We start from the raw sequence: 25,945 nt of genomic DNA, 5'->3' as shown, positions 1-25,945 counted from the left end.
AAATTTTTTAAAGGTATTGTCACTAGACACAGTGGGCTTTATGAAACAGTAAGTAAACTTCATGAAATTAGAAACGTACAAAAATTAGAAAAACTCATCTGAGTTTTTATAAAATAACATGAATCCATCATGTTTTAATTAATAATTAAGAAAATATTAAATATATATTGGCATAAGGATTAGATATTATAGTACCTTTTCTGATAAAGTGGTATTAGAGCAGAGGGCTTAGTACTCTTACTGATACTGTGTATTGATTAAATTACATTACTTTCCTCTAAATCACAACATGATAGAGTCCTTAAATTCTTTTTTTCCCTGAAAAGATTTTCAAATGAAGGAAATGGTCAGAAAATGCCTCTCAGCATTTTTATGTCTGTGTAATGCGGAGAGTCTCAGATGAATTTATATGCTTAAGTAACACAGATGAAAATTGTGTAAGCTTTTTCCCCCTTTTGCCTTAACTGCCAAGAAACCTGGAGCCTCCGTAATCAGCTCATCTCAGGTGCCTGTTAACATCTAACCCGTGCTCCCGGCCTTGCTGTGTTTTCATCCCTAATTGGGTTTAGTTCTGTAAGCTGTAGCACATCCCTTTAGAAATCTGTAGCATACAAACTCTATATAAATTGAGTAAAGCTGAAAAATATATTAACTTGACTAAGGTTGTGTAGCTAATTTACAGTTGCTTACAATTGTAATGCATGATTTAACTAATGACAGTCCTATAACAAATACACTAATGACATTTGTTTTTAACATTTCCTTTAGAATATAATCATGGGGATTGTAGAGTGAGTTAAGGTATGTCTGTCTTTTCTTCCACTTTTATGACTCTGAGATTTAAAAATAAAATTGTTCTGGTGAAGAACTGAAAAAGTTGCTTTTCTTTGACTGCAGTTTGGTAAAAGTGGAAGTTAATGTTCTAAAATGTGTGTAAACATTGTAATTGTGTGTAGAGCTCAAAAGCGTAAAAAGCAAAATATATTGAATTTCAACATACTTGTTATCCTGCATTCCAGTTGACTGTAGAGAATCTCTAGTCATGTCTATCTGTTTTTGATGCCTCTACAGAATAACTGCCCAGCATCCTCTGCCCAACCAATCAGAATGTAGGAAAATCTACAGATATGACGGAATCTACTGTGAATCTACCTACCAGAAGTATGTTGAAATCTTTGTGAGTCTTCCTTCTGGCTCGTGCATCAGTGCTTGTGGTTGCCAGCTACTCAAAAATATCCTTGCATTGAAACCTTATTTTTATATAATTTAGTGGGGGAAAAAAAAAACCAAACCAAACCAACCGAAAAAATTTGCCTCTGAAGTCAAGACAGAAAAAAATGTTTATTTTTTTGAAATTGTGGTCTAAAACTTTTTCTAAATGACTGTATTAAAGCTTTTAGGTAAGCTTCTTTATATTGCAATAAACAAGTACTTATATGCAAGAAAATCTCGGCAAAATACATTGCACAGGTGCTACGCATCTTAGGGATTTGAAAGGTGTGTTATGTATAAATTAGCTGTCACTTTTTTTCAATCCTGTAATGGAATGATGAGTTGTAATTTGCATAATCCTTTAAGAAGTCAAATTATACTGTCATGTAGCAGACTTAACATGCTAGCTAAGATTTCAGAGCTTTGCAGCTAATTACTATGTACCTTACAGGACAGTTAAATTGAAGTTGAGTCCTCTGTCTTTGCTGCCATTTGCTTTGTCCATTACTTAACAGAATCTGCACTTTGGGTAACCAGGTGTTGTTACTATCACTGAAGTAAACACTCTGCTCTGGGGAGGAAATGGCATTTCAGTCTATCATAGTTTGACTTGTATTGCTTTTGCCAACAAGAAAGTTGTGTTTTTGTTTTTAAAACAGTAGTCCAATTGGAGTCTTACAAAAGAGGACAGAAAAATTATGGAATATTGATGGAAGCAACGTTCACCTTTAATTAAATTCCCCTATAGAAAATGTAAAGTAACAAACATAATCCCATTGAAGGCATTAGTCTTTCTGGATATATTAAAAACTTTGCAGGTATACTTTGGTTTATTTTTGTCTTCATCCTCTTAACTTTTTTTGCAGTAGAGTGCCATTATTGAAAAAAGTGTCCCTTTTTCCTTAAAAATTCTTTCTGAATACAAGCTGGTGAGTTCTACTTTCATTTACTCCTCCAGTTGGTTGTAGAGCATTTTCTATAATGGTTTCCACTTAAAAAATGATCAGGAAATTCTGGTGGCTATGAAGGCTGCTCCCTGTAATGGATGCAAAATGGATACTGGACAGAGCTGGGGCTGTTCCCTGCCTAGCATGGGTTAGCTGACTGTGTCTTTTCTATATATACATATTTATCTCTGGCTTTATTTCTTTATAGTCCTTTGTCTAGATAGTGTTATTCTCTTTGTCAGCGTTGGTGTAATTATAATACAATTTTTTTCTGATTATTTAAAAAATTCTTTGTTATTTCTGAGTCATTTGTGGCTCTTGGTGGCCAGGTTTCTGTAATTTGTTAGTGATTTTGTGGCTTTGTTGTGATTCATGGGTACTTTGAAGAAGCTTTTTGTTGTATAAGAAGGTCCTTTTGGCCGGGTGCAGTGGCTCACGCCTGTAATCCTAGCACTCTGGGAGGCCGAGGCAGGTGGATCATTTGAGCTCAGGAGTTCGAGACCAGCCTGAGCAAGAGCGAGACCCCATTTCTAGTAAAAATAGAAAGAAATTGGCTGGACAACTAAAAATATATAGAAAAAATTAGCTGGGCGTGGTGGCACATGCCTATAGTCCCAGCTACCCGTGAGGCTGAGGCAGGAGGATTGCTTAAGCCCAGGAGTTTGAGGTTGCTGTGAGCTAGGCTGACGCCACGGCACTCTAGCATGAGCAACAGAACGAGACCCTGTCTCAAAAAAAAAAAAAAAAAAAAAAAAGTCCTTTAAGGACAATATTAAAGCAGCTTTTGGTTGTTGACCATTCAAATAATTGGAGATCAACAGTCAACTGTTGTTCATTTGTAATTAAGTCAGTTTCATGTGTCTGAAATTACCATCAGCTGAGAGGCTGAGGTTTTTCAATTTGAAATCAGGAGCCTGGTTGGGGCCACCAGGAATCTGGCCCATAGCGAGGCTTCTCTTCTAACTGTAGGAATCATCTCAAGGGCTTGCTTTATAAAAAATTGGTGTTATTTGTAGTCAAGGTAGACACAGTAGGCAGCACAGCTGTGACTGCCAGGGAAAGTCACTAGGGGGATATTCATAACAAGGAAATATTGGCAAATAAATGATGAAGAAGGGAAGGAAATCCCCAAGATGTTAAATTGGAGCACTGTCACTGAGATGATTAATGGTGTTGTGTATTTTAGTGAAGATGCTTATCTGAATTGTCTTGAAACTATAGTGTACATTTAATAGCACCTATAAAAAAGCAGGCGGTACATAAGCACACTGAAGAGAAAAGGATTCAGATTTAACCTTCCTGAGTGAGTATTTTCTCTAAGTCTTTGGCTTCTGATTATTAGAAAGCTTGTGTTAATGTATATCATACAGAAAATGTGTTTATTCTATATACTTAATATTAATCAGCATTTATATAGCTCCCTTCCATAAAAGATTGAAGATGTTTTATAAAAAATATGGGTATCTTTTTAATACCCTTGAGGGGTGAATATTATTAAGAATAGGAGATGGTAATCACTCAGATCCACTTTTTCTAGGCAGACAGTAAGGGTAGTGGTGCCACAGTGGGCAAAGGGCTAAACTTTCATCAGTGATGGGGTCAGTACAATTTTTAAAAAACTTCTACATCAATTTATGGTGAAGGGGGGTGGCTGTCTTGGAAGTTCCTCTAGCTTTCAGTGTCAAGCCATAAATATCCTGATTCTGTGTCATGAATTATCATTTGCATGGAGGGATCATTCGTCAGTGATAGCCATTGCATCTTTGTGCAAGTTACTTAATCTCCTTAGGGCCCAATAATTATTACTAGATACAGGAATAGATATAGACAAATGGCATATATGCCTAACTTCATTGAGCTTATAGTCTATTACAGCAGTGTTTTTCAAACTCTGGGTTATCCAAATAGTGAAATACGAATCCAACTTAGCAGATCAAGATCAGAATTTTAAACAAGTGAAAAATTATAGAAAATCTTAATGCATGGCACTTAGAGTGTGTTTTATTTTGTGAGGCTTCTGTTTTAGTTTTATCTGTTTGTGTGTAAGTACATACAGCTGCACATAGATGTGTACACTGGGTGAGTCATAAGGTAAGATGTGTTTCTACTATGTCTCACATCCAAAAAATGAAAGCCACTATAACAGAGTTGAGTAGGTTAACATATATAAAAACATAACATGTATAGGTGTTATTCACATATGTATGTGTCTTCAGGGCCCAGTGGATTGTAAAGAAAGAAATGGTCAATGTTATGGAAAGAGTTCAGGAATGAAGAGGCTACAACTATTTGGTCTCTCACATCCTGTGATGTGCTGAGGCCAACTTGGATGAGTCTGTGAGAGCCAATTGTATGCACCTCTTTTTCACTCTGTGATTGGTGACCTTATGTTAGTAACTTGAAATTGGGGAAAGTATTTGCCCCGCAGAAATTGGAAAATGCTGCACATCAGGTACCCTCCCACCCCCAACTGGTTGTTGAACATTTACCAGCATGTCATTGCTCATATTCCTTCCAACCATAATTGTGTGGTTTTATAATTGTGAATTATCTTATTTAATAACATTTTATATGTTACATTTAGATTTTATTGGGAATTAAAATGATTAGGCAATTGTTTCAATAATATTTAAAACAGGAATATAACACCAATGATTATTTCAAAAGGTCTATAATTTTAGTTCAAAATAATGGTAATAATTACCCTAAAATCTTACTTTAGGTGTTTATGATCCTTTCAACTTAAAACTTCAAATTTTAATTGGCGATATTAAGATTTTTGGCAAAGGTTAAGAATATGATGTTTTTAAAATACTAATAAGGTAAATATTTTATAAATTTTATTTTCTGTTAAGCAGGCATCTTGCTAAGTACTAAAACTTTTATATTTACAATAATATCTCTGCATTTTGGTGAACTCACCTGTAAACTAGTGGATTTGATTGGGAGATGCTAACGTTCTTTTCAAATTAAAACAATTATCAATCTTATTTTTTCTATTTTCAAATGTAAAAGTGAAAGCAGCATAGACTGAAAAAGGAGAAAAGATACCTCCCTCCACAATAACTGAACCTTTTTGAAGGAAGGAAAATATTTGGTGAATTAGAGGGAAGGAAACATGGACGTGAAATGGTAGTAATATGTTCATAGAAAATCACCTGTGTTAGGAATATTTGATAGTGAGGAAAGATAATGAGGTAGGAAAGAGTCAACTGAGTAAGGCATTTGTAGCCTCAAAATTTAAGTTGCAATTCAGCCATATAGTTGGACACTACTATAGAAGGATGTGAGGAAGAGTGGGGTGGGCTTAAGGCTGTGTTCAAGAACAGTCATTTCACCGGTATTCAGAATAGACTGAGTGAGTCAGAGGAGACTGGAACTTCACTTACTAACTTGGCTAATGTGTACTGAGCGTGTGCTGTGCCATTGCAGTAGGCACTGCAGTATCTATTTGAAACAAAGGGGTCCAATCTAGGGTCCCTACTCTCGAAGTGCAACGTAGATTGAGAAGTCCTGATAGAGAGGGTGTTGTAATTGACTCAGTTGTCACCTAAAGCAGAAGAGGCTAATGGCAAACTTGCAAGGTTTGTCTTTGGTTAGCTGTATTCTCCATCCCACGTCCCTTTCCCTTTGTGAAATTCATTCCACCTGGATACCTGGTTAGTGTTTCAAACCTGGGCCTCATCTGCACAGGGGTATTGTTTGTGCCCCCTTGTTGAAGATCAGGTGTTGTTAACTGATAATGTGCTAAGCAACTCCAGGTGAACGAATGCAAGAAAAAAAGGGATTCTTCTCCAAGAGAATGATTTGAAACACCATGATAGGGCTCAGAGAAATGAATTTGGGTCTGGAGAGGAGTAAAGTTTCTTCCTTCCCCGAAAATAACAAATCCAGAATGTAGTTGTTTTTCTATTCAGAACAGTGTTAAGGCTGGCCTTGGCCAGGAGGCCTGGGTTTGGAAATGGGAAGATTCAGACTCAAAAGAGGGAAGGAACAAGGTCCAGGGAAGAGAAGAGGTAGATGAGTGAAGGAGGAAGGAAATCTCCAGTCATTGTCAGCTGTGGAGGGCCAGAGTGCTAACCACTTTCGCGTGCTATCCTAATTAAGGAGAACAAGACAGGCGCCTTGTCAGGCAGTCTGCTAGGGGGAAGATGGTCACCAACGCGGAAGGAGAGCGGGGAAGGTCAAGGAGGCTCCAGCGTAAGTGAATTCTTTTGCTGGTTGTTCAACCTGATCAATTGATTGTCATTATTCAGTCGTGTCTCCCCATTAGAATAATTTATGCCAGTTTTGTTTGGATCAGTAAATAACAAAGAGTCGAGAAAAGAGTTAGAAATATACAAGGAACTTCATAAAGAGCCCTAATAGAATCTGCATGTTAAACAGACATTGAACTTTGTCATAAGAACTGCTTCAAGCCATTTAATATCCAAATGAATTCTAATTTCCACATCATGCCTTTCAGACCTCAGCATGGTTTCTGGTGGTTTCTCCAAGATAATTTTAGCATCATACCAATGATTTTGCCTGTAAATGACTTGAAGTGGCATATTTTGGGAATGTGGATGACATGAAAGTGTATTATTTAGGGCTTATTCCAGACTAGCTTAAAAATGAGCTAATTTATTCATTTAACAAATATATTTTAATCATCATCCAAGGGTCAGGTGCTATTCTACATGGACTGTTCTACACTGACCTATTCAGAGGTGACTGATAATTTCTGCTCTCCAGAAGCCATGAAGACTAAGATATCAACAAGGCATAGGCATTCTGCATGACAGATAAGTGCCAACCATGGAAGTGGCACCACAAAGGGTCATTTAGTAGTCAGGGTGGACTCCAGTGTCTTCATAGTTGGGCAGGTACTTGGGGAGGTGTAGCAAATTGGTGGTGTAGCACAGGCAGAAGTGGAGGGCTTGGGGAAGGGTGATAGGAGGGGAGGCGGGAGAGGAAAGGAGAGGAAAGGCATCAGATCTGGGAGGACTGCTGTCCTGTGACAGCCCCTGTGGGAGTGTTCAGGAGAGGAAGAGTGTGACAAGGATTGCGTGATAGAAAAGAATTACCCAGGAGGTAGGTTACCCCGGAGGCTAGGCGGGAACCCGCTGTGGGAGTAGACCACGGCTTCATCTTCTCTCTGTTTCACAACTCATTTAGTGTGCTTTGCAAGGAAGAATGTGAAATTGTGCCGTTTGTTAGTTTCAAGTTGTTTTTGATTGATAAATATCTTGGAGGACTCTCCCAATGTGAAATGCAGTTCAGGATCTGTCTGCAAATTCATTGCTTCTCCTGGTTTGAGGTCCTCCACATCTGCCTTTCTCCTCATAGACCACTTGTAACTAAAGATCAACGAATGCCAGAGAGTAAAAATGGGTAGGCACAGGCAGCGTGATTTAGAATGAAGGAATATTAATTGGCTTCACCGAAGTGTATATTTTCATTATGAGAGAAGTGACTACCTAGATCTTAAAAAATAATTGGTTAGTGACACACCTGCAGTATGTATGAGAACTCTAGAAACTTGAGACTAGAAAGTAAAGGTCAAGGTGAGAGGAATAATGCTACAATGAAGCTTTTGTAGCATTCTGTTGAACTACAGTGTTTGGAATCGCTAACAGGTCATTTCAGAGAGGCAGAGATACTGATAAGCCTGTGCCCAGACTTTAAAAATAATACAGCAAACTTACGGTTACACATAAACTGTGATTTTTAATAAATTTTCCTTGCCATAGAACAGCTTGTTCTGTGTTGAGTTTATATATGTGTCATTAGTGAATCTTTGGACTTGGTTTATACATTAGAGCAGAAGCGTTTATGCTTTATTCTTTGAGCAACCTATTTTAAGAGATCCACAAGTCCATGCAATAGTATTTAATCATTGCTAGGGGTGGTTAAACCTTCTGGAAGTGGATCTGGCTTCGATCCTAGCCTCACTATTATCTGTTACATGTGGGACAGTGACTAAATTACTTAACTCTTTAAGCCTCTGTTTGCTTATCTATAAAGCAGGGGTAAAATAATAACGGTATCATAATTTGGAGGATCAGTGTGATGATTAAGACGATAATACCTAAGATTACTGATCTTTAACCAGATGCTGATATCAAGCAGTGGGCTAATGGCTTAACATGCGTTTTTGAAAAATCCTTACAATAAACTTATGCATTAAGTATGCTTATTACCACTATTTTACAGATAACACAAGGTTATAGGTCTGAAGAAACTCCAGGTGAAGAAGGTGGTGGAATTTGGATTAGCATCACCAAATTATGGCCCACTAGCCAAAACTACCCCTTCTTTCCCCCTGCCCATTTTTGTAAATAAAATTTTATTGGAACATGGCCACACCCATTCATCTATGTATTGTCTATGCCTCCTTTCCTGCTATAAGGGCATAGCCGAGAATTGGTGACAGAGACCATATGACCCACAAAGCCTGAAATACTTACAATCTGGCCCTTTAGAGAGAAAGTATGCTGATCTCTGCATTAGACCTCAGGCTGTCCGACTTCAGAGCTTAAGGTGTAAATCACAAGAACACTTATGTGGTGTTTACTTACATAGTAAGTCTTCACTAAATAAGTACTCCTTTGTTACTCATCTGTCTTAGAATACAAATGTTGACCTCATAGAGCTCTTATCTGCAAAATGGAAATAGTAAGCATTGAACCTCCAGCAAGATAAGCTATTGTGACTATGGAAATGCTGAAGAACTTTAAGTTGCAAAGAGGAACACACTCTGCATTGTGTTGTACTTGTTATTTATTACTATGTTTTATGTAATATAAATGAGACATTGCATTTTCATAGCAAAGTAACAGTATTCCATTATAAGATCATTGTTAATTTTAGTGAATTCAGGATCTGTTAATTAATTTCATATACCAGGAAAATTTATAATTTTAGAAAATTGAAGAAAATGTAATATTCCTTATGAAAAATACATAAAATACTGTGGAAATGCCACTTACAATAAAAATGATTATAGTAAAAATGTGAGCAATATGTTTACAATAAGAAAAATGTGCATTAGTACCTCTGTTGTAATAAGAAGAATAATTAATATACCTTCCCTAATAGTCCTCTCAACAACAAAAGGGGTCAGATAGGATTTTGACTTTACCCTACTCAGAAATTTGATTTCCATGTACTTTTGTGTTGATTCAGAGAATTTCCTGTCCTCTACTCAGTAAATGGCTTTGAATTTGTTACCTTGGAGCTCACAGAGCAATCTCTGGTGGACCTTCAGCTTGTGTTGAGCGGATATTCTTGGACTTTCCTTTCGCTAGGTACAATGTCAGGAGTCTGGTTTGGTGAATGGGGGGTTCCTAGATTAGTTACCTCATGACATTTTATGCTCTTCTCTTGGAATAGCTCTTTTTGAATAGAGAGGCAATACATTTTCATTCTGGAACATTTAGAAAATGCAGGTAAGCATAAAGAAAAAAATCAGTGTCATTTGTAATTGTCTCACCCATAAATAGCCACTGTTAGCAATTTGGCATCTATCTTTGTTGTCTTCTATATAATTGTGTGTATTTATATGCATATCACTTTTTATGGATATATATCCTTATATATAGGTCTTTGCTTGTGAATCCATTCACAAATGCCTCAGCTGGGAAATTTCTGAGGCCAAGTGTTCTAACTTGTACATGAGCAGCTTATTTGAGGGAAGCTGAAAGCTATATGATCAACTTCTATTTAGAAACTGTGCTCTGCAGAGATTTCCTTTCTGATGTGAACTTTTTTTTCCTCGTGTAGTTTGTATCTACTTTCTGCATTTTTATCCCTTGTTTTTGTTTGGGAACTTAAATTCCTTTGTTTGGGAACTTAAATTCCTTTGTTTGGATTTAAATTCCTCTAGCAAGAACTAGTGATGTACTCATCAGTGATGAGATTTTCAGCAGAAAAATCCTTAACACCTCAATGTTTATCTAGAGAGTGCATCATTTAAATGTGAAAATAATTTGGCAAGTTATAGAATGAAGCTAGTGGTGAGAAAGATATGGTGGGTTGAAGACACACATGGCTTTTCTAGACCAGAATATGTACATGTATGAAGAGCAACTGTTAAGCGATTAGATGGAGTGTTCTGATTGCTTTACAAACTCATTCTCTTATGTCCCACGTGTGCTGCATCATTCTCTAGGTTGCTTAAAAAGAATTCTATTTACTGTGTTCAGCATTGAGCCTAGTTCTCAAAGCAGAGGGCTGGGTCCTTGGAAGATTTTGGTTCAAAGACCAGTGTGTAATGAAAGCGTTCTTGAGTGATTTTGCATTGGCAAATTTGAGACCTTCTGATTCATGTGAGTTTGAGAATTATTTGGAATTGGGTGCTTGAGATTTATGTGATTAAATAGACTATCACCGCATCTCATTTAAAACCTAATTTCTCTTTCCCTCCCTCAGCCCAGTTATAATGGATCCCTGGGCCACACTCTTTGCTTGTTCTCACGTGTTACCAATGAGGAGAGGTGTCTTTCTCTTGCTAGCAATTCTCATTACTCACATCTCAAGCAATATGAGCTTTCATAACAGCATCATTTTCCTGACTATTGCCTGTTGGGGGTGCTCCCAGTGAGTCACAGCCAACTGCATGCCTCGGCCTTGGAACGGGGAGGTATATGATCTTTTTGATGATTCTTCTCTTTGCTTCCTCTCTTCAGCTTCACGAACGAAACTGTAACTGTTTTAAGAGTGAAATCGAGTTAGCACGGCTCTGTCAGGCACAAAGCCTCCTGTCCTGTGTGCTTTAGGCACCGTCTGGATCTCCTGGTGAAGAATGCATTGTACAGTAATTGCAGGGGGATCTTTGCTCACTTCCAGGGGAAGCAGCGTGCTTTTCCAGGGACTGCTTTACTGCCTGTTGGCTTGCAAGGGGAAAATAAGAAGTAGCAGCTCTCTCATACCCTGGGGAAATTCATCAGGTGTCCTAAGTCTTGAATTAGTATCAATGCAAACAGTGGTAGTCACGTCACCACCTTTAAAAAGGAGACGTTTGGGGACACATCCAGTGGGGATGAGGGTACAGAGTAGGGGATATTCCTGAGGTCTTGTAAAATTCATGATCAATAAATTCATCTGGTAGCAAGACTGTTTACCCTCTTTTCTGAATGCTGCTTGCCTAGAGCTAGTAACAATTTACACGAGGCTGGTAGGAATAAAGAATGCTGAGTTTTTTGGTTTTTAAAGATTTATCATGGTCCTTGGGAAATGCCTCAGGGAAGAGGCTAGAAAACTAAAATTATGGGCCAGCAGATTTTAAGTAGCGTATTTTTACAGGGATCTGGTGGCAAGTTTGGTTTACTTGTACCACAAATACCTTTCTTAGGGCTGTTCAGGAGAAATTTGCAGGACATAAATGTTTGCTGTGGTACAGAGTGTCCTCAGAATGCCAGGCTGTGAGATAGAGACAGAGCAGAATGAATACAGCTGCATTTATTCTGCCATCAAAAGGAAACAGTGATGCCAAAGCCTTTCATTGCGAGGTTAAGTTGATCCTTCTGGGACAACAGAAGCTTTAACTCTTGACTGTGAAGTTATGTTTGAGTTTCACCATTCCTGCTTCTGTGTTAGCTGGTTTTCCATGGACAGTAATACACGGGTTGCGGTAATTTATAAGGCTGAAATCAGAAGGAAAGGAAATCACATGCTCCAAATATGGTGTGCTGTGGTCTTGAAGCATTATTGTAAGTGACCCAAGCAACCATATTTGAAGTAAGTAATATTCTGATTTTGCACCCAAGACAATGGAGGCTCAGAGAGATGTGGCAAGTTGCTCATTCACACAGCTAACAAGGTGCAATGTGCTAACTATTTATAGGAAGCCAGATCAGGCCCATTGGGCTCAGCAGTTCCTCCCTTGTCAAGTGGATGACATGATCCCTTGGGGAAGGATGATACTTCACCTAAGAAAAACATCCACCCACTGTCAAAGGATGGTCTGCTGAAATCTATTTCTGCAAAAGAATAAGACTCCAAGAAACTTAAAGCCATACCTATAGAGGATGGAGGTTTGTCATGTTTGAACAGTGGTCATTTAGGAACGCAATAGTCAGTGTCCTTTGAGTGTAAAGCTGTGTAATCTCCAGCATGGGGCCAATTCCGTCTCCCCCTTAGAAATTTAATCTTTCCTTATACTGCAGGTATCACATAGAAATGGATGAGTCTAAACTTTATCTCAAGCCATACCTGTCTCCAAACTCTGGTTTTATATTTTCAAACTACTTGACATTTCTACTTGTGTTTCACTTTACATCAACCTCCGCATGTGATGCCCAAACAAGTTTGCAAGCACTTCCACGGACTTTTGCAATGAATTCTCAGAGCAACCTAATGAATTGTTTTGTCTTTATTTTACATGGAACAAAACAAAAACCCTTGCATCATAGAGGTTAAGTGATTTGAAGAATTTCACACAGTTGTGGTGTGATGTGGTTGGAACGAACATCAAGACTTTTCTCCTCCCCCAGTTTAGGGCTCTTTCCAGGACAGTGAAACTATTCCTCCAATACAGAACTCAGTGTCTTCCCCAGAAAGATCCTCTCCTACCTTGCACTTCTTTTGCTTTAACTTCATTTTTATAGTAATTCAGGCTCACTCTTGGAATCATCTTTTATTCTGCTACTCTCAAATATCCTGTTTGTAGCATGATTTCTTTTAAAACTTCCCTTCTTTTCATATCTTACTCAGTTCGATTGAGATAAATAAATACTTGAGTTCTGTGTGCAAAGCACCATACTAGGGAATGCAAAAATTTTCCTTTATGGGTTACCTTATAAATAGTTACCAAACTAAAATGCTATTTATAATATATTTCTTTGTTCAGAATCATTCCCTCTCACTGCATGCTGTCTGTAATCTTAGTGTTTTAGAACCCACCGGTGTTGCTCCAGTCTGGCTCTCCGCCTCCACCCCTCACCCCCAGACATTGCTTAGCAAAAGCTCTCTGCTTCTGCCCGGGAAGCATGTCCACTCCGTGGCAGGCACAACACAGGCACTGACTCCTCATCTCTGCTCCTCTGTGAAGTCTTTCTAACCTAGTCTTATTCACAGTGTTTTTCCCTTCTCTTAATTTAACATATTAGCTGGGTTCTTCTATAACCAGGAACTATTGTTTAGGGTATAACAGTGAACAAAGCCCATATTCTTTGTTCTCAAAGTTAAATGATATTAGAAACAGGCAGTAAACATTCAGAACAGAGGAACTCATACGATCTGCTAAGTGGTGGTCAGTGCTGTGGAACAAAAATATAGAAGGTTGAGAAGGAATCAGGAGTGCTGGAATGAAGGTGGGTTGTGTGGTTTCAACTACAGTAGGTGAGGCCCCATTAAAAAGAGGACATTTGCGCAGAGGCAGTGAGGGAGTTAGGCATTCAGATAGCCCGGGGAAAATACTCTGGGTAGAACGAACAACCACTGCAAAGGCTCTGAAGCCGAAGAGTTTGCCGTGTGTTCACAGCACACCAGGGAGGCCGGCGTGGTGGGGTCTGATGAGCAAGGAGGACAGTAGCAGGGCACAGGTTGGAGCCATGGCTGGGAGCCAGCACACAGGATACTGGCAGGCTAGGTAGGCCTTGGGCTTTTATTCCACTTAAAATGGAGACTTGGGAGGATTTTGAATTGAGGAGTAAAGGGATTTAACTTATTTTGGAACCAGTCCAGCTGCTGGCTGAGCGTATGCTTCAGGGGACAAGGGTGGAAGTGGTGGGCCTAGCTAGCGGCCGTCACTGTAATCAAGGTGGCTCATACCAAAAGTGGAGAAGTGGAGGTGGTTAGAAGAATTTGGATTCTGATATATTTTGAAGGAAGAGCCAATGGATTTGCTGGTGGACTGGATGAGGGGAGGAATAAAAAAGGGAGCGTGAAGTCAATATCAAATACAAGATTAAATCCTAACTTATCATTTATTCTGTATTATATGTGTGGTGGTACTTAATCATATATATACAAATAAATAACCTTTCAGGAACTTGTAAACTTAGAGATGAGGTGTGACATAAACTTATAAATAAAACTTAAGAGGCAGTGCATGTGTATATAATATCTTCTCAATAAGACTGCGAGTTCCTTAGAGGTATTTATTCATTTATCTACTCCATATAAACTTTTTAAAGCTACTTGTTAAAGGCCAATGATTGTCTTATATCTGAGTAGTGCTGAATGCAGTTAGAGAACTTCAGTGTAGTATAAGAAGTGTACAGGCTCTGGTGGAGACTTAGTATTCAAACCCTGGTTCCATTACTTATTTGGGTGATCTTGAACAAGTTACATGAGCTCTCTGCTCCCCATCTTTCTCATTTCTGAAATGACCATATTATCTCATAGGGTCTACTTATGGGGATTATATGAACTAATACATGTAAACTGCTTAGAACAATGTCTGGTGCATACTAAGCACTCACATAGTGTTTACCATTCCTAAGTTAGTGCTCAGGAAGAGTTGGTTAAAAGAAGATTTAACATTTGGAGTGACTTTTTCCCCTCCTTAACCACCTATGTTCAGAACTTATCAAAATGCTTAGTTAATAAATATGAATAATAAGGTTTCCTAGTAAGTCTTGCTCTCTAGCTGACAGTTAAAAATTGACATAGAGAATTGCATTATGATCAGTATGAATACCTGCCTCTCTTTCAAGGTGGACATCGCAGCTGGTCAGCAACCTTCTGATTGAATTGCTTGATTGACAGACTGGTAAACAGCATTTAAATCTCTAATACATAGAAAGATCAATGTTTTCTTATTATTTTTTAGCTTAAAATGTTGAATGTGTATTAAAATGAGAAAAATAATTTTCAGGATAGATATGACTTTCCTAGTACATAAAAGCAAGGAGATCACATCATGGAGGGAATATTATTTTTTTGTCCAAGTACAGGAAATTACTATTTTTCCCCCCATGTTTGTATTTTTGCTACCTAATATCTCCCTTCTTTTTTTTTTCTTTTCCTTTCATGTGGTGGTGGTTTTTTTTTCCATCCCTCTTATTATCAGCAACTTATTTGACCTCCAAATCCAGGAAGGAGCAGTGCGTTACTACCATGGAACTCACGCAGACATCTTTACTGTCAGGGGTGGTTTGAAGAGTGGCTTAATTCTGCTTTCGTTGTGCCTGATACTTCAGTGAGGCACTCAGGTTCTGTTTGAGCTCAGTTTTCCTGATCCCATTCTATACATCCTAGATGGCAGTGCAGACAGTGGCTGTCAATGAGTAACAGGTAAATATTGAACAGGGAAGCCCTTTTGATTAACTTTGTGAATCATTATTTGAAAGTGACGTACAGGCAGAACAGCTCCATCACTCATGATCATAGCACGTGGCGTGGGGGTCAGAGCATCAAGCTGCAGGTTGGAAAGCTGAGGTTGCATTCTTGGTTCTGTACATGGGCCTGTACTCGGGCAGTGCTGGATGGGTTACAGCTGTCCAATAAGCTAAATGTTTAGTATTTAGCACAATATGAATGCAAGATATTTAAGATGGTAAGGCACAAAGAATGCTCAAGAGGGACTGTATCTGATGTAGATATAAATATATTAAAGCATGTTTATAAAAACTTTTGGAAGTGTTTAATAGTATAGGTGCTTTTACCTTTGTTATCCAGCTTCAGAAATCTTTTTCTAACATGGAATTTAGACAGTTATGGCAGACTGAGAGTGAACTTTTGGTCTCACTAATATGTGCCGAAAAGAAGTAATTTCAGCCTCTTTCCATTTTCCTAGGTTTGGTCTGTACCAGCTAGTGGGCACAACTTACCCCCATGACATATTTACCCAGAAGGTTGGTCCATAGTTGGTTTGCTGTTAAGTGATTCATTGAATCTCATAATAAATTAATGGTTGATTATCATTAGGAACAATACTGTTATCGTTAATAATATTTTTGAACAGTCATCAAAGAATATGCACAGAAGTTGGTAAAAAGACATAGTTAGAACTTAATAGAAAAGGACAGCTTTCTGCTCTCAGAAAAATTTTTAGATCAACACTTACATGGTCATAAAAAGACACGGATAAGCCATGATTAGGCTGTTCATGTTTTCAGGAGAAATTCAATTCATTGGTTAAATAGCCAATTCCAAAATATTTTCATAAGCCAGACAATTTGGTAATTCTTTTAGTTGAGACTTTTAATCATGTTGAGCTATAGAAATAGTATTCAGAAAACTATGTGCAATAATTAAGATTTTAAAAGTAACCAATAATAGCAAAGCAAATCTACCTCCTCCTTACCTACATTCTAGAGTAATGGGTAAAAAGGTAGGTATTTTATGACACTTTAAATGTATAATTGCAACATTTACCATTTGGCATATATAACCCACAACAATGACAAACTCTATGTACATTATGTTGGATGGAATCTTAATTTTAGGTATCATTTAAATATTTGTAAAATCAAGTCAAAATGATAATAGCCCCAAAATAAAAAATAATAATTTTATTTTGAAAATTACTGGAACAAAAAAATATAGTCATGCTAATTAAAGCTATAAATTACATTTCCATCACATTTCTGAAGAAGAGATTCTGTGTTGGTATCTTTTTTAAAAAGTTTCAATTTTGCTTTTAAATAAATAGTGGAAAATAGTAATATTCTTGCTTTTTAATTTTGTAATGTTCTGGACTAATTGATGGGAACCACCCCCCCAACCCCCTCAAAAAGAAAAAGATTTAAAATTTCATTTAGAAAATAACCTCAAGTGCACAAGTATTGTCCACAAAGCAATGTATTAGAAATCACTGTACTATATTTTGAAATTTATATAAACCTATAATATGAACACGAAAAACATGATAAATTGAAAATGTAATTTAACAAAGGTGAAATTTTCTTTATAATAGAAATACATGAAAGCTTACGCTGATGAAAGAACAGTGTGGGCTACTGTACTGGTCTTTTTCCCTAGGGGACTCAGGATCTAATTTGGACTAAGTTCCAAGTGAACATGTGTTAGGTGGGCCCATCGTAACCCTGGATGGCTATGTTGCTACACCACAAAACTAGAACATAATTTGACATAAATCTTTGTTTAGAACTGAAATGGCAGGGGATGCTGTGGGTCAGGATGGAATTGGCAGGGCTGTGTGGGAACATGCTCACATGGTTTAATGTCTAGTAGAGCCAGTACTTGTGGGCCTTTGGTTTCCTTGAAATTCTCTCTCTCTCCCTCCTCCTCCCTCCCTCTCTCCTCTTCCCTCCTTCCTGGAGAGGAACCTTGGTACACAGTATTCTTTTGCATAGACTTGTAACCCATTTTTTTTTTTTTTTTGAGACAGAATCTCACTCTTTTTTGCCCGGGCTACAGTGCCGTGGCGTCCTAGCTCACAGCAACCTCAAACTCCTGGGCTCAAGAGATCCTTCTGTCTCAGCCTCCTGAATAGCTCGGACTACAGGCATGCGCCACCATGCCTTACCATTCCTAAGTTAGTGCTCAGGAAGAGTAGAGGCTAGAAAACTAAAATTATGGGCCAGCAGATTTTAAGTAGCGTATTTTTACAGGGATCTGGTGGCAAGTTTGGTTTACTTGTACCACAAATCAGGCGTGAGCCACTGCGCCCGGCCAACCCATATTTTTAATTGGTATTTTATTTATAAGAAAAATATATAATTCATGTATTAATATTTATTTATTTAGTAGAGACAGGGTTACATTACTCTGTCACCCAGGCTGGAGTGTAGTGCTGGCATCATAGCTCACTGGAGCCTCAGACTCCTGGGTTCAAGTGATCCTTCCATCTTAGCCTCCCAAAGTGCTGGGATTACAGGCATGAGCCACTGTACCTGGCCTTAATTTTTAAAGTGTCCTAATAATTTCTACAACTTAAACGATTTTTTATTTTATTATACTCATACCCTAAGAGGAAAGAGAATGAGTTAGATAAGCATTACTTAAATGATGGTGATACCACTGCTGGCTTTTAATATTTCATTTTAACCACTGGACAACTTGTTAATGTTTTATTTGGTGCAAACAGAATATATTGGGGGAGGATATGGTAGTGTTGAAAGTTGTTTGGCTCTATTCAGGAACAAACACTCATTTATCAAGGAAATATTATCTCTTTATGGGAAATTCTAGGTATCTCCAATGTCAAGAAGGTTACAGGCCAGCAGAGAAATAAGACATATAATAATTTATTAATTTAAAAAATATTGAGTGAATACCTACTAAGTTTCAGTTGCTATAGCATGGAGTTTATATCCAGTTGAGGGAGGCACACAACATGCAGTTACATATGGATTTAGAAAGGTAGAGCTCTATTGTATGAAGGAACTTAGGCCATAGGGATAAAGTGTGACAAGTGCTTCTGATACCAGACAAGCCAGGTGAAATACCTTAAGAGTGGCGTAAGTCTCTCAGTTTGCTACAAGGTCAGATGGACAAAATCATTTGTGGCTATGGTGAATGGAGGAACTCTTCTTGGAAAGATGGAACACGAAGCTGCCCCTTGAGAGATGGGAATAAACAAGCCATGTTTGTACATGACAGAGGGTGGAAACAAGAATTTCTGTTCAGGATGGGGACTAGAAAGGAATGAGCCTGATGGGAAGAGAGGAATTTGAATTTGGCATTTTATATAGTTTCAATATACTGTAGTATTTGGGCCAAATAATAATGGTATGTGTGAGATTTTTCTAACCTCTGTGTTTGTGTGGAGTGGATGAGAGAGAGAGGCCAGCTGACAGGCTGTTAGGATAATCATGAAGTGAGGAGACTGTGTAAATCTGTGTAAACATAGATTATTTCAAGATTTATTTTTAAGGGCTGTTATATGAACGCAGGGTGGGGTAGAGGGATCATGTCATGTCCGGACTCATAAAAGTGATTTGCAGACTGGAAAGTTGGAGAACCACTGTTCTAGTTCCAGTATGCTGTCTGTGGTTTACATGATTACCTACATTCCTCAACAGGATTCAACCAGGGAACACTTTAAAAATTATATGTATTGATAGAGCATCAGGAAGAAATGATGAGATAGTGAACATTCTTGGGCTTGGATAGACAGCCAAAAATGGTTCCACAGATGGATTAATTATTATAAGTGGCCAAAATTTAATTCATATCCTATTTTATATAATATACACACACAGAGACTATATATAAGAAAAAAATACATGTTAATGTTATGGGATAGGTATATATAATATAAGCTAGTGATGATCAAATAGATGACCTTCAGCTCTATGTTAGTAAATGCTGCCTTACATCAGGTGCCAATCAAATGTAACAGATGGGTGATGGTGCAGGAATGACATACCGTTTTTTAAAGATAGATCACTACATGGGAACAGCTATGTAAATGTGTTTGCTCATGGCAGAACCAACTTGTGAGATTAGTGTGCCATTTCTGATAGCTACCATACTGAGGAGAGGTTTTTTATAATTTCTCCTGTTGATTGTGAACTTCAAGATTCACACTTTTATTAACTCCATTTTTACCTCCATCTAGACAAACAATATAGAGAAAGGAAAAAAAAAATCCCATTTTAATCATTTCCTTAGAACTGTAATTAAAGTGTTACGTTTTATTTTCTGCTCTAATATATAAGCTTTTCTTGAGATGTTCCATTATGTATAGGAAATTTTTTTTTTTTAAATCATAAGGGTACTTTGAATATTATAACACCTGAATCCCTGTGCTAACCCAGTTTTTGTAGGAATTCTGACTTAAGTATTTTAAGGTTTTATGAATAAGGTTTATACTTACTGCACTTGTTGTAATAAGTGATATTTGATTTATGAAAAATATCTGGGTTAGTAGGATTTTCATAGGGTCCTTCTGCATTTTTCATCATAGATGACTTTAAAGAACATGAGTGAGAGTATTCTGAAAGGGAAGCTGACTGTAGTATTAGCAATGTGTGACGTATCTTAGCTTGTGTCATTTAAAACATTTCGGTGTCTTTGGAAATTCATATTTTTTCATTTCATGTATATAACTGTTTCATTAAAGTTCTTCAGGACCTTTGTTTCTAAGGTACGTCCTACACATGCTGTTTTTTCTCTCTTCTTATCTTAGTTCATAAAGTTAATATCACCAAAGGATAACTGATGTTCAATTCTCTTAGTTGAGTTTGCCAATGTCTTTGGCCTACCTGACAGTCATCTACAAGATGCTAGAGCATGTTTTATATTAGTTTCTATTAGTCAGTAGGAGCACTTAGGAAACTGCATCCTTTATGCTAAATATTAGGCCATTGAGCTGGCAAAAGAGAGATAACTTACAAGCATAAGTTAAATCTCACCTCTTTAAAATATTTCTTTAAGGAGGTAATGATATAGTGAATTCTCATAAATAACTTTAGAATTTAGTAAATCTTTAACAGACTATCTGCAGAGTCCATAAGAATATGTATTTTGTTTAAGGTCTAAAATTTTAAGATTTATTTTGATATTTTGTTAATTGGTAGAATCAGTGATTGAATTATATTTAAAAATTGATAGTTCTAGAGGCTGGGAAGGGTAGCAGGAAGAGGGAGGGATAAAGCGGGGATGGTTAATGGGTGTAAAAATGTAGTTAGAATGAATAAAGTCTAGTATTTAATAGCACAACAGGGTATCTGTAGTCAATGTCATTATACATTTTAAAATAACTAAGAGAATGGAATTGGAATGTTCCTAACACAAAGAAATGATAAATGCTTGAGTGATGGATACCCCAGTTACCCTGATTTGATCATTATACATTGTTTGCCTTTATCAAAACATCACATGCATCCCGTAAATATATACAACTATTACGTACCCATAATAATTAAAAATTTTAAAAATTAAACTTAGTTTTCAAATCATTCACAATTCTGTGTCTGTTTTTATACTAGAATTGATCTTTAAAATTTTTAGCCAATGAAACTATCACACAATTTTTATAAATAATGTGGTTTTGTATTTTTCATAATTACTTACCACCAGACTTGAATATCATTAATTAAGGAAGAAAAAACTCATATTTCTGTCACTACTTCTCCCTTAGTCCTCTCAAAAAAATCTGAAAACAAAGGTATTTATTTTTTGTGATGAGATAATTTATAAGGAGCAGAGGTTGATAAGCAAAAGTAAGTCCTCACATCCCAAAGGAAAAAGTACAGGAGAATTGTGGAGTTGTTTAGGGTATTGCATAGAAAGTTCTGTGTTAGAACTAAAGAGTCACTTGCTAAAAAGCTACCTAGAGCCCTTGAGCTGGGCATTTTATTTTCCCATAGGTACTATGTTACCAATTACATGAAGAAGATTATAGACTTCTTGTTAGTTGATAAATGGAGATTGGAATCATTTACTAGGTTATTTTATGGTATTTGTTAACAATATTTACCTTCCTAAATTGATTCAGCATAATCCTTACAGCAGCTTTCCTTCATTTCTGGAAGACATATAGATAATGCAGTATTTATATGAATGAAGGCTTACATGTCTCTGAAAAACTGATTTTGCCTTAGCTCAACAGAGCAGCAAGATTATATTAACAGAGAGTTTGGGCCATTTGAGTTCCCATAGGGTACAGAGTGTAGCTGATATGACATGACTTGCCTCCAACAGTTGTTTTAACAAGATATCCTTCATATGCAGTATACTGAGCTGAAAGGCATAACTTAGTAATGTTAGCACGAAACACTGTTGGCAAAATTCTTGACTTTCATCTTTATCTGATTAATCGAAAGCAATGTGTTACTTACAAAAAAGTATTTTCAGCTGAATATATATGACAAAATATTTATTTCTTTTAAATGTAACTTTAAAAGAAATATTTTTGGCATGTGTGATTTTTATTCTACAGAAGTTTTTCTACATCCATTACAAAGCACAAATAGAAAAATATCCAGGACTTTGGAAGTCTGGTACAAAGAGGCTTGATGCTATTCATTCATATAACTATTTATTGAGCATCTACTAGGTACCAGGCACTGTTCTAGGTACTAGGGATACAACAATGGTTAAAACAGGCAGAGTTATGGGCCTGTGTAGTGTTTACATTCCTGTGGGGGTAGCAGATACTAAGCAATTGTAGAATACATGAAAAGGTGGTAAATGCTATGGAGATAACATTAAACAAGAAGAAAGTGGGCTAAGGAGACCTAGAGGTACAGTGGGGTTTGGGGTTCTAAATGGGCTGGCTAGAAAAGGCCTTGCTGAAAGGGTGACAATGAGCAAAGTTCTGAAGGAGGTGCTGGAGCAAGCTATGAGGGTAGCCTTGATTGAACATATGGAAATTATTAGGCCCTGTTAGCTGACTGTGCTGCCAATGCTCGTTCTTTCCAGGGATGCTCCCTCCTGTTTCCTGTACTTAAATTTTCTCTGTTATGCCTTATATTTTATTTTCTACTTTTTTACTGTGGGGGGGGTGTATTTTGTAGAGCACTGAGCTTATTGGATGAAGGGTGCTGTGAATTTTTTTTAAAAGAAAGCTTAAAATCAAGCTTCTATAAATATTCCAAATTGCACCTTATCAAGAAATTGTTTTTTTCATAAATGTTTAAAAGTGTAAAAGAAAGCTTTTCCACTCTAAAAATGGTATTTTTACTAATTTACTAATTAACACTTTTCTTCCGCTTAGCACTTTCAAGACCTGATTTAATTACAGTTTCTAGTACCTTAAATAGTGTTTTAAAATGAGTCAGTATTGCTTTGCTCAAAACGTTGCAGTAAGGTTTTGGGTGGTTTTTTTTTTTTGCCCCTTTTGGTTTCAATTTGTATGAAATATATGACTTATTTTCACTGCCAGAATCGTCATTGAAAATACATGTGGTTATCCCACTGGCATGATGAAACTGCAGATAATCAGGGATATGCTAGATGGACATTTGTTTCAGTCCCCAGGATAGTTAATTGGACATTTTTCCCTTAGTAATATGCAGGTAGTTTTGTTTTGATTCTGGACTTAGAAATAAAATGCAAGAAGCACCAATTCTGTTTATTCTGAGTTTGGAGACTGCATTTGAATTGGCTCCCAAAACGTTGAGAACATTCCTCCTCTGGAGAGGTGCCTGCAGTACTATCTGTGGTAATGGTTATAGTAATCAGTCAACTTAGAATTGTTTAGTAATGGGTACATCAGTGTCTTACCACAAAATAAAACCACATGAACCTTAGATTTCCAAAAACAGTAGAAAGTGAAATATAGATTAAGAAAAAGATAGCAGAATAGTTAGATTTTTAGCAGAACATTTTTCTCTTTGAATGAAATAACTTTAGAGTAACACAAGTGACATAATATTAAGTCTTATTCGTATTTAAGGTATGGTAGAAGTAATTCTCAGAGAAAACTATTACGTCTTGGCATTGCTTCCTTCCTGGTAGAATGCATGTAAAAATGGGGAAAGAGTTTCTTGCTGACATAGATATGCAGGGTTATATTTTTTTCACATTTTTTTATATTAAGCCAGTAAAGTTTTGGAAAATTAAATTTAGAATAAGCATTTATCTTACAGAGTTCATTACATTTATTATCAGAAAATAATTGGAATTCACTTAAACCAATATTTCCAGTGAATTATATGAGATTTTTGGAATTATATTCCCAAACGGCAATGTATAACTGCTGCTTTACTGGTAGAATCTGCCTTCTCTCTGTGTCTCAAACCCCAAGTTGCCTGGACTAGTAATTGTGCAAGCATGTTCAGACATACGGTACTCAGAGATGCTTTAGATTGCTTTCTTGACCCATTGTGGGGCTGTTTTCAGTACCGTTCTTCATTGAAGGGAAAAATAGTTAATGCAGAAAATGCTTTCCTTTGATTACCACCTTTCCCTTCCTCCATGTAGAATTCTGTCATGTACACATACCTTATATATACACATTTTATAAAATTTCTAAATATTAATGGGGTACACGTTTTGGGTTACATGGATTGCTTTTGTAATGCTCAAGTCCCAGCTATATGTTTGCTCATCATCCAGATCGTGTTCATTGTACCTATCAGCTTTTTGCCCCTCTTCTCTGCCCCTTCCCCCTGGGTGATGTCCACTGAGTTTTACTTCCCTCCGTGCGCTTGTGTGCTCATTGGTTAGTTCCAGTTTAATAGTACAACTCATATTTTCAAAGTTCACTACCTTGAATCACTGAATTGTACCTTTTTGTTCGGATGTTCAGGCAGTGAATTCTTCCTATGTGCACAGCACTATCGGGCAATAAAGGGATATAAAATTTTAAAAGTGTTTCTCATCCACAAGAAAGTTATGTATAATGTTGCTGGGGAGATAAGGTATAGTATTAGCATTTTTGTATAGGCACATTGTTCAATCTGATGATATTTTTTAGATGAATAAGACCCAAATATATAAAACAGTTGAAAAAAAAGTAGTAGCAGATAGGGGAGTAAGTATGCACTTAAATGCCACAATGATTGTTACCACCAGTCAGAACAGTGAAGTGCAGAGAAGGGTGGAGTTAGAGGAGGTTGGAGACAATGAAACTTGAGCTCACTTTAGAAGCTTTGGGGCATTGAAGTAAACATTTGAGATGACAGAGCCATGTTAAAAAAACTTGGAGGCAAAATTGGGCATCACCTGGTTACATTCAAAGGTGGACTGGAGGATGCCATAGGGCATTATTGCCTGAGGTGTGCGTGACATCATGGGAAAGCTTGTAAGATCTGAAAGGAGAGACTGCAAGTAGGGAGCCCATCAAGAGGCTGTTGCAATCTTTAAAAGCTTACTTACTCTGTTTGCACTTTAGTTCTTATTTAAGAGCTGCTTTACAAAGAGGATGTTATCTGTTCCTTTCTACCTGCTTCTGCTGTCTGAATAATATTTCCCAAAGTGTTTTTCAAAAGCTGTTAATAAGTATTATTTGAAAAATAGGTTAGATGGTTTGGTAAACATGAGGGTAAATAAAGCTAAAGGGATTCTTTACTAGAAATGTACATCGATCGCTAATGAGCTGGTGTACGTTGTGAAATTACTGGAGGGGAACCATGCCACGTAGCGTTTCCTCATAATATATTTGTCCATGGAACTCTATTATCTTAAAGCATTGCACCAAAGGGACTAGTGCTAGTGTTCCTTGGCATTCACTCTGGAAATGGTGGATGAGAAATCGCTGCTCTCGTTTCAGAACTTTGAAAATAAAAACACAAGCAGCCAGGGTAGACCATAGAATTGAAATATCTAACCCGTTTAAGAGAAAGGAAGAGAGGCCAACTTTTTTTTTTTTTCCAGCTTACTCTCAAGTACTAAAGTGTATGTGAGCCTATCAGCTGCCAAACAGGAAGAGCTGTTCCAACTCTAATTTTAGCTTGCCACCTTGCATTGCTGTAGGAGTAGTTCCCACATACTGCAAAGAGGTTATTTTCTGTAAATAGAGACTCTTTTTACTTTGCCAAGTGAGAAGGAATCTTCATTAGGCTTTCTCCCCCAGCCTTGTAGCCCATTTGCATAGCTTCTGCATGCTCAAGATGATCTCTCCAAACATTTAGATCTCCTGGTTTAACCCTTTTGCATCCGTAGTTTAAAGTGGATCAGGGATTGCTGCTGTCCAGGATTAATGGAACTGGTGCAGCTTGTCTGTTTCTCTCTTCCTCTTTATTCACCAGACCTGGACAGTACTTGTTGTCTAGTCTCAGCCCAGGGGAACCGCTTCTTCACAGCTCTGGGTGTCCATGAATCAGTTTGTATTGAACCACTTTGTATGGCAGCCCTTGGGGTACACTTGTGTACTTTGGGTTATTTTGGTGCTAGCAAAAAGAAATGCCCCGAGGGCAAACTAACATTGTTACCTTAGGCTGATTTACAGGACTTTTTCCTGGATAGCCGAACTTGCAATGATTTCTCTTTAAAGATTTATT

At 37.3% G+C, this 25,945-nt stretch overlaps 1 protein-coding gene across 1 annotated transcript in view; it reads left to right on the top strand.

The window, feature by feature from the left end:
• The window catches only part of NPAS3 (neuronal PAS domain protein 3), an 855,986-nt gene that overhangs the window by 114,059 nt on the left and 715,982 nt on the right, over positions 1 to 25,945 (top strand). The window contains 4 exon segments of the mRNA XM_012647885.1: positions 1,072 to 1,161; positions 2,821 to 2,832; positions 6,190 to 6,206; positions 7,099 to 7,127. Coding sequence (XP_012503339.1) covers positions 1,072 to 1,161; positions 2,821 to 2,832; positions 6,190 to 6,206; positions 7,099 to 7,127 — 148 coding nt within the window.

The sequence above is a fragment of the Propithecus coquereli genome, unplaced genomic scaffold (genome assembly GCF_000956105.1).
Source record: "Propithecus coquereli isolate 6110/MARCELLA unplaced genomic scaffold, Pcoq_1.0 Scaffold273, whole genome shotgun sequence".
Taxonomy (NCBI): Eukaryota; Metazoa; Chordata; class Mammalia; order Primates; family Indriidae; genus Propithecus; species Propithecus coquereli.
The sequence above is the reverse complement of the archived record's forward strand: the minus strand, read 5'-3'. Positions and strand labels throughout refer to the sequence as shown.